The 9,809-nt window shown below is 39.9% G+C and overlaps 1 protein-coding gene across 2 annotated transcripts; it reads left to right on the plus strand.

Moving 5' to 3' along the window:
* Positions 1-1,599: 1,599 nt before the first annotated feature.
* Positions 1,600-9,332, plus strand: ist1 (IST1 factor associated with ESCRT-III). 2 transcript variants are annotated; one of them, XM_077591434.1, is made up of 10 exons: positions 1,600-1,738; positions 2,930-3,022; positions 3,111-3,291; positions 3,376-3,463; positions 3,544-3,627; positions 3,730-3,840; positions 3,927-4,088; positions 6,170-6,271; positions 6,732-6,768; positions 8,000-9,332. In XM_077591434.1, the coding sequence occupies exons 2-10, from the start codon at positions 2,935-2,937 to the stop codon at positions 8,158-8,160; spliced, it is 1,014 nt and encodes a 337-aa protein (XP_077447560.1). In that variant the 5' UTR covers positions 1,600-1,738; positions 2,930-2,934; the 3' UTR covers positions 8,161-9,332. The 2 variants fall into 2 exon arrangements, with proteins under 2 accessions (XP_077447560.1, XP_077447568.1); XM_077591442.1 differs by lacking the exon at positions 6,170-6,271.
* The last annotated feature ends 477 nt before the right edge of the window (positions 9,333-9,809 follow it).

Below are 9,809 nucleotides of genomic sequence, written 5' to 3' on the forward strand. Positions count from 1 at the left end.
CCCTGAATTTTATACGATGCACAGTAATTAAAATTTGGAAACTGCCATGCAAAATTTGCTGCAGCATCTCCAAGAGAACTGTGAGTTAGTAATCTCACCTGTGTATGTGTACTACAGTGTTGGATTGGGAAACTACTAAATATGACTGTTTACTTGAGATGCTTGATGATGCTTTCTGTAAAAAAAACCTAAATATATTAAACGAAGTGGAAAGTTAAATGTTTAAAACCCCCTATTTTGTTTGCTATTGAAGAAAAGGGAGTGGGATTGAGTAAAGAACATTTCATGTTTCTGTTTTAGCAATTTGGTAATAATAATTAGGTATTATAATTACTCTCATTCTAGAGTGAATGAACTTAAGCTATTCACTGCCAATGACAGCAAGAGACATCAAATCAATTTGGGCATTGAATGATCATGATTCATTGCCATTGAGTTAGGTGTTTAGTAGATTTTTTTACATTTAACCCTCAATCATACCCATTTTGACAACTTGGCACAACAACAAAATATATCTTTTATTAACTTGCTTTAAGTGGGACAGTGGTCTCCAGTCAAAACATGTTCCCATCACTTTACTACTTTTGTAAATGTACCAAAAATGACTATTGATAGACTGAAAATTCAACCATATGTTGCATCTACCAAACAAGTATGTTTTTGATATAATTCCTCAACAAAAGTTAGTTTTCGATACATAAATTGTAATATGTAGTTGATTTATGTCATTTCTGGAGTTTATGTTACAGACAATTGAACAATTTATTGCTATTTAAATTGCATGCTGTGTTGACTAAACTATAATATATTGTGTGTTTATTGGTAAACTTCTATACTATTTTTTGAGAGGTATTGGGGATTTAGGAACGGATTAGGGCAGTGATGGTGAGCATGTGGCTTTTGAGCCGCATCTGGCTCTTTGGTTCTGATCATATTTTGTATATACTGTGGCTATTTGTCTCGTTTCATGTTTGTCTTACCTTTATTCATTCATTCATTTTCTGAACTGCTTTATCCCCACTGGGGTCGTGGCGGGGTGCTGGAGCCTATTCCAGCTGACTCTGGGCCAGAGGTGGGGGACACTGAATCACACCCATACCTAGGGGCAATTTAGTGTCCAATCAGCCTACCATGCATGTTTTTGGAATGTGGGAGGAAACTGGAGTACCCAGGGGAAACCCACACAGGCCTGTGAGAACATGCAAACTCCCCTCAGCTGAACCGACCTGGATTTGAACCCAGGACACCAGAGCTGTAAGGAAGACATGCTAACCACTCTTATTTTTATTCTCTCTTAAAACACTCAAATTCATCAGGGCCCATTAAAACATAATACATTATATTTTAAAAATAATATGACGGATTGGTTTTTTTTATGCTGCTTCTGACGTAAGGGAGCGCAATCATCCCCGCGGGTGTCACTCTGACTCAGTTAAATGTTTTGCTCTTGATGTCTAACTTGTTCGCCAACCCTGCACTATATCGACCGGCTCTGATGCAAAATGGCCGATAAGTGGCAACGCGTGCTTTTCTCTGTTTCTCATTGTGCATCAGACATCTAGTTTTATTTATACGGTCTTTACGCGCGTGACCCTTGCATATTTCCATTGCCCCTCCCCGTTTAGAAAATTCCCACTACGTCACAAAGATCATCACGGAAGTGAACTAGGCGACGAAACCCAGACACAAAACACGGAACACAACAGAGGTGTTCTGTATACTCCATTTCTTCAGACAGGTACGCTTTTAGACCACTTTCTTTATTGTTAACCACATAGTAAACTGCCTTTGGACTTGTTGTTCAAAGTACTCCGTGTCTTGTTAGATTTTGCTGCGTTCTCTTTAGCATATGACTTGCGTTATCTAGCTTGTTAGCCAGATGCCAGAGAAGACTGAGGATAAACCAATATTTGCTTGCTTTAAGAGCTCCAAACGTGTTTTCCCAAGTGAAAAAGTCGGGCATTCTTTGAAAATCTGAACAATGTCGAAATGGTTTCATAGGGCCCAACCATTTAGATGTCGGGTTAATGTTAGCAGACACCCAAAGTTCCAAAAACTTAATTTCGAAGACATTTTAGAGACAGAATTATCATTGATGCTTGTCGACCTTATACAAACCCCCACACACACCCCCAACTAGAGATAGGATCTTGAGCCGAACCCGACCCGGCCCGAAATTCGGTTCGGGCCTCAAATAGTTTCCAGTAGTAGCCCGTGTCTTCAGTACCACCACCAGGGTGCACTTTAATAGCAAAAAAATAATAGTCATTTAATACTTACAAATTTTCTTGCATTATTTTTACTGGATGAAAAATTCTGGTATCGGTTCAGTATCGGCTAAACATATCTTGAAAAAACATCAGCATTGGGATCTGTCTTGTTGAGAATAATTTCATCAATAATTGATACACATATTACTAATGTAATTATTAATTAAATGTCACTTTTTTTGTTCATTTAGCCTACTTTTACATTAATCCAAACTCAAAACATATCTTTTTTCCCATATCATACCCAACTCGCACTTGTTATTGTGACTTTGCATTTTTTTTTTTGTATCTTTTGGTTGTAATCTGTACTTGAGTGTCCTGAAGGCGCGTTGAAATAAAATGTATTGTTACTACATTTTACTTAACTAATGACAGTCTTTAACCAACAGAAATAAAATTCAGGTGATGGCTTGGGACAATTAAGCCTACGTGAACATCGTCTTTTGTAATATAATTAATCCCGCCCTTAGTTAATGGTGACATCATTGTTGCACACGGTGCACCCTGCTACGGTGTCATTATTCTTCATCTTAACTAAACAGGGATATACTGTAAATTCCTCCTTTTCAAATGTACATACTTAAATACTTTGAGCAGCTGTCTTTGTATGAACGTCATTTAGACTAAACCTTGTCTTTCCCTTTTATCACGGATCACAGGCATCATGCTGGGAGGAGGCTACAAAGCAGAGAGGTTAAGGGTCAACCTCAGGCTTGTCATCAACAGACTCAAACTTCTCGAGAAAAAGAAAAGTAAGTCCTGCAAGACTACGACCGTGAAGGCTTCTTTTAGTCCTCGTCCGTATGTCATCTCATGCTCGTCTTTCCATTTTTAATGAAGCTGAGCTCGCTCAAAAGGCTCGCAAGGAGATCTCCGATTACTTGTCGTCAGGAAAAGATGAGCGGGCGCGCATCCGCGTGGAGCACATCATCAGAGAGGACTACATGGTCGAAGCCATGGAGATCTTGGAACTCTACTGCGATTTGCTCCTGACGCGTTTCGGCCTCATTCAGTCCATGAAGTAAAGTCAAGAATTTGATCTTGTGTCCGTCACTCATTCGTGCTGAATTGATGGTGGACCATTTTTGCTATGTGCTCATTTCAGGGAGTTGGATCCCGGATTACAAGAGGCCGTTTCCACTCTTATTTGGGCAGCACCCCGCCTTCAGTCGGAGGTGACTGAATTAAAACTCGTAAGTGTTCGTCAAAAGGAAACTTAGATTTTTTTTGAAGTCGTCTCGCCTAAATTGTATTAAGCTCTCTCTTCTTACAGGTGTCAGACCAGCTATGTGCAAAATATAGCAAGGAGTATGGCAAGCTATGCAGGACAAACCAGATTGGAACAGTCAATGAAAGGGTTTGCATTTTTTTCACTGTCTGTCACTTCCTCCAAACAAATAATTGAGTCAAGAAATATTTCAGCCTTTCGAGTCGGACTAAACACGTGATGTCTTTACAGCTGATGCACAAGTTGAGTGTGGAGGCCCCTCCTAAGATATTGGTGGAACGCTACCTGATTGAGATAGCAAAAAACTATAGTGTACCATATGAACCTGACGCGATGGTCCGGGTAGGTCTTGAAAAGGCTGGGGAAGTCGGTGTGTTGTGTTGGTCACTCATCAGCTTAACCTTTTTTTTTTTTTTTACCTATGACAGCCTGAGGCGAGTCACGGAGAGGCAGACTTGATTGACGTGAACCATGACAGGAATTCAAGAGGAGGAGGAGGAGGAGGTGGCGGCGGCGGGGGGGTTTCTGCCCCTGCCATGCCGATGCCCATGCCAATGCCAATGCCTTTCAACTATCCAACTCCCAAAGGAGTAAGATAATTCTTTCAAAACATCTTTGTGTGCATTAGACTTTGACTAAATTTAAATTTAGCGGAAAGACGCACCTCTTTTTAGGGTTGGTCGTTTGTCCTTTTATAAGGAAATCATGGTGACTAAGATATCAAGATAGTGAACTACTCTTTAAGCCTAAAATGTTAGTACTGCTATTGTTCATGGTAAATTATCAATACAAATAGCAACAGAAGTACCAAGTTGTACGCTTGAGCTTTTAGTGAGGTCTTTCTCCCCTGAAGCAGTTGTATTTAAAATAACCAATGGGAACACATTTTATTATGTCACACTGTTTTCTTTTTGCTGCTCTGATATTGACAAGAGCGTTGGCACCGCCACAAACGACTCTAATTTTAACAGACCAAATTTTGACAAACCTTGTAACATTAATGAAGTTTTATAGATGTGTCCTAATTAGGTTTTCTCCTATAAATCTAGCCTGAAAAATAACGCTTTAGTAACAAATATTTATTAATCATGAAATAGAGCGTTTGTAGTTCGGTTAGTTGGGAAATTGTCCAGTGACTGAAGATTGGGCTGTTCAAATCCCTGATCAGACAAGGAATCCTAAATTGCTTCCTTACTTGCTTCAACAGGATTAGGATTTTCTAGAAAGATTATGATAAATTAATCAAGTCATTTGCTCGTTATCATTTGAAAAATACAGTGGTACCTCGACATATGATCTTAATTCGTTCCGGGACTGAGATCGTATGTCGAGCTTCTCGTAACTCGAGTGAACGTTTCCCATTGAAATGAACTAAAAACAAATTAATTTGTTCCAACCCTCTGAAAAAACACCAAAAACAGGATATTGGATTGGAAAAAACATTTTTATTTGTTGTAATTCGCCATATATTGACAAAGTAATAAATAACAAGTGGTTTAATAGTACTAAAATGTGTTTAATATAACTAAAATTGGGCAGATTTCGCGGAGGTTACAGGAGGGACAGAAAGAGAGGGGAGGGGGGGTATCTTTCCACGATAACGCACTCGTAACGGAACAAATTTAAATTAACTTGGATTAATATATACAGACACTCAAACATACGTTTAATGTAACTTTACACAAAAATGAATTCTAATTTTGTTTTAATCTTTTTTACATTTGTAACGGGTTGACTCCACCCGCACGTTCAGCCGGAGTCTTCAAAACGAACGCATCAAGAGTTGTTTGTTTTTGCCTTCCCTTCAAAATATTTCGAAAATGACGACACAAATGTCATCACAATACGATAACGCGCGACCACTTGCCAACTTGTCAGGGTGTCTCTTTTCTACAAAATCCGAAAACTCTTGCCACTTCGTTGTAACGTTCCTGGGTGATAATCGAGGCAAATGTCTTGATAAATTCCACCGCGGCTTTCGAATTGGAACTATCTTTTATCCACAATAAAAGAAGGCTGTCCATCTCGTCATGAATGTCACTGCACCGGTGGGAAATTATAGTTCGTCCTTTGGAAGGCCTCTTCTCCTTAATTGCGTCCTTCTGCTCAAGGATGGTGGATATAGTTGACGTATTCCTCTCGTATTGCCGAGCAAGCTCGTTGACACGTACACCACTCTCATATTTTTCAATTATTCCGCGCTTAATGTTAATTGTCAACGGTCGCCTTTTCTATGCAAAACTCTGCCGATCCATTGTTGTTTACTTTGTATTTAAATGTACTATAGTAGGCATTGACCAACGTGGGGAAAAACGGGGGGGAGGCAAAGCTCCGCCCCGTGCTCGTAGATATATTTCACTCACGAAAGAGATGCGGCAAGACAGTGCCATGGCCACCTGGCTTGGTTGCATCTCGAAATTTTGATCGTATCTAGGGGGAATTATTCGATCAAAATTTTCATCGTATCTAGGGCGAATTATTCGATCAAAATTTTCATCGTATCTAGGGGGAATTATTCGATCGACATTTTCATCGTATCTCGAGCATGTCGTAGTTAGAGCTGGACGTAGGTCGAGGTACCACTGTACACCGCTTGCATTTTGCCGGTCACGCCGTCATCGCGCGCCATGTACCAACTGAGAACCTTGTGCTCGTGTCGTTTATCACCCAGGAACCGTTTAATCCGGCCTTTGGACCTTACAACAGCTTCCCGCACCCAATGGGAGGAGGGCAACCCCCTCAGCTGCCCACTTCTCCCCCCACATACGAGTCTGTAAGTGACCAAACTTCTCCCATCCATGACCCCTCCCTGTTCCCCCAGATGGACAGATGGACAGGGCAGGGCATCACTCAGGGAAGAGTTGTTCACTTAGATTTTCTTCTTATCTCTATACTTCTGCTCTTTTCCCTCAGTAGGTTTTTTCTTTATTTGGACAAAACTACACAGTGCCAAATGTCTAATACATATTGCGATCATTAACACCTCAGTGGTTCCACTAACAGACCTGGGAATAGATTAGCTGGAGACTGAAGAGAAGATAAACTTTTAGTCCCTTATTGTTGGATTTTGCAAACTAGCCTACAGTCTGGTGCCCGAGGTGATGGTTTCATCGTTGAGCCCCCACAACCCCCCCCCCCCTTTTTTCTTTTCTTACTTAAACACACTAACACAAAATTACTTCAACTCTAATAAAATGAGAGCTAGTGTCATAAACACCTTTCTTCTGTTTCAGATTGATGATATAAACTCTGTTCCTTCCCAGGTGATCGGTAAGTTAATTCATGGAAAATATTTTTTGCAGTTGCTGTGTAATCTTTGATATAGCATCTCATAAATTAAAGGTGGAGTTGCTAGTACGATTTGAATTGAAGCTGTTCCTAAGAGTTCTCTAAGCACATTAGACTCAAGTGAGGAAATAAGTGTGGTCAAAGATGACTAGTTTTGAACGTTCTGTGATGCAAAACCTGTTGAAGACTTAAAGAAACTGATGAAATATAGCACTTAGTTTAAAAAAATGAATTCAACAAAAAGGAAAATATAGGCGTTGTTTAAAGTTGTGGTACGATCGAGCATGTTTTGCAGCATGGCAAACATCGCTCAGAGGCACTCATAAGGCACGGGATTGGTTGCACGAGATGCAACAGTGACCAAGAAACAAACTGGATCAAATCTTAATAATAATAATAATAATCGGACATAGGCCCTGTCGTCATCATCAACAACAAAAAAGCTTACTTGTCCTATGATCTGCCAATAGTACATTGGCAATTTACTGGAAGACTGCAAGCATCCCTGTTCTATGGTGTCCTAGTTAATGTTGGCCTGCTGAAGTTGGAAAGTAACTCTTGCAAACTATCGGCAACTTTGAATGGTCCACTTACTATACAAAAACTTGTAATCCCCAAATGCCAAAAATATCTTGGCTATTTCGTATGTTGGCAGGGTGTATCACTCACTCTTCCTCCAGTGTCAGCTTGGATACGATAACTGATAGAAAATATTAGTAGTCTTCTTTGCACTGCTGTTCCATTGGGAATGTTAACAAATTTGACTTTGTGTGTCCCATACTTAATTTGGAGAAGGGGAGCTCAATACGTCTTGCAATCTATCGGTTGATCGCCAAAGTACTATTGGTAGATCACGTGACAATCACGTGACAATTGGTTTTGATCCAGTCTGTTAGTTTCCTTAGCCATACAATGTGTATTTTTCCTTTTTTTTTGTAATGAATTTTTTTTATAACCCCGCAACGTACTGAATCTGCGAAACATGAACCGCAAAATCATGTGGTATCACTATATTAGTCCATGTCGAGATGCCAGGTGTATATCAACATACATAACTGTTGAACTTTGTTGTTCGCCTGGGAAAAAGATAGATTGCGGGAAGTTTTTGAGCAGCCCCGATGTAGAGCAATAGCTTTTGAGTTTATTTAATAATAATAACGCATCAAAAAGCATCATTAATAGGTCAATCTGCACCCCTTTTATTCTATTGCAGGTGCCCCATCACAAATATATGACAACAATGCCCTCCCAGAACTTCCTTCGGTTCCAGACACACTCCCGGCCACTTCCTTCGGTGGGAATGCCTCCACTTCGGACGACATCGACTTCGATGACCTAACGCGACGTTTCGAGGAGCTGAAGAAGAAGACTTAAGTCCTTTGACAAAAACGCAGGCTGGCATTGTAGCTTGTGTACAACTGGCTTTGAATTTATATATACATATATATAGGAGAACACTTACACTGTAAAGAATTAATATGTACCCTAGTGCATTTGGGATTGCTCATTCAATTTTCAAATGGATTTTTTATTTTTATTTTGCTAGAGAAGTACAGGTGTCACCTTGGTCGATAGCTATTGAAACTGTTTGCATGAATTGTGACCTACATCTGCCCCACCCATCAAATGTTTCAATTCCATTCACACAAAAAGCAACTCTCTCTAAACTGTTCATTTGGAACCTGGTCAATCTCACTTGTCTGGCTTGGCATCAGTTTTCGAACATTTAGATTATTTATCATTTAAAATCATTTCTGGTGAAATTTGTCACATGTCAAAGTTGGCACATTCTGTCATATTGTGATCTTTGTCACCACCAGCCTCTTTTCACCGTAGACCAGTCAAACAAGTCCGACTGGCCAACCTGGCCTCTTACGAGATTTGTTTGCGAGATGAAGTTTCAGTAACTGAAATAGGTCACCAAAGTCTCGTCTGTTCCCGGCGTTGCACTCCACATCATATATTCGTTCATTGATTATACAGTTACTGAGTTTAGTACACAGGAATTCTTTCTATTTTGGGAAAAGTCCGTTTCAATATTTCCCCAATGTATCGCTCATGCACCAAATACCTACTATCTACCCAAGGACTTGACCACTCAACTTGAAGTAAATAATGTCCCTACAAAGATCTAGTCTCTTTAGACTCCGCCCATGTAAACTGTCTTACACGTTATGTATTGCTACATTTGCCTTATTGTCCATTTCTCACCAGATGCCTTGACAGTCTGTACAAGCATTGCACATTGTCATCCATATCGCACTTGCCATCCGTAAAGACTGGATACAATCTGAAACCTATTTTTGCGGAGGTGTCACTTTACCATGAACTATTTTGTTAAAGTTGATGAGTAAATAACAATATTTGTTGTCATATGATACAGATCGCCTAACTGGAAATGTTACCAAATGATTATGTGGTTTTTGGGAATGATATAAACTAAGGGAGTTTTTGGGCTTTAAAATGTATCACAGAAATCTACTGTATTTTCTATCTTGAACTTTGTGTTTTCCCATCAGAAAAATAAAAGTAACATTTTAATCAAAGGGTGGATTCATAAAAGGAAAGTCTATATTTTGTGGTCCAAACCAAAATACAATAGTAGACGGCAGTGGTGTCCATTCCACCTGGGTCTGCAATGGGGGCAGTTTTTTGCTCCAGCTGATCCAACGCAGACAGTTTACCAATGAAGTTTCTTCTGAAACCAGCAGAAATGATGGCAATCAATTGAATACTTTAAGCATGCCAGATGGAGGGAAAATATCCTCTTCATTGGAAAAAAACTGCATCAGCTATGGCCCTTCAGGACCAGATTGGACACCGCTGGTGTCTAAACCATAGTTTAATGCAGTTCCTTTTGACAACAAACCCATGTATCCCCAAACATTGTTCATTCTTTGGACAAAGTGTCTGGGAGGTGTAACACATTAAAATACGGAAGTAAACCACTAAGGCCAAGCCAGCGGACGTTCATGGTTAAAAGAGTGGACACTATAGCCTGCCTGTGTATTCCAAGCATTAAG

Source organism: Stigmatopora argus, chromosome 2 (genome assembly GCF_051989625.1).
Source record: "Stigmatopora argus isolate UIUO_Sarg chromosome 2, RoL_Sarg_1.0, whole genome shotgun sequence".
Lineage (NCBI taxonomy): Eukaryota > Metazoa > Chordata > Actinopteri > Syngnathiformes > Syngnathidae > Stigmatopora > Stigmatopora argus.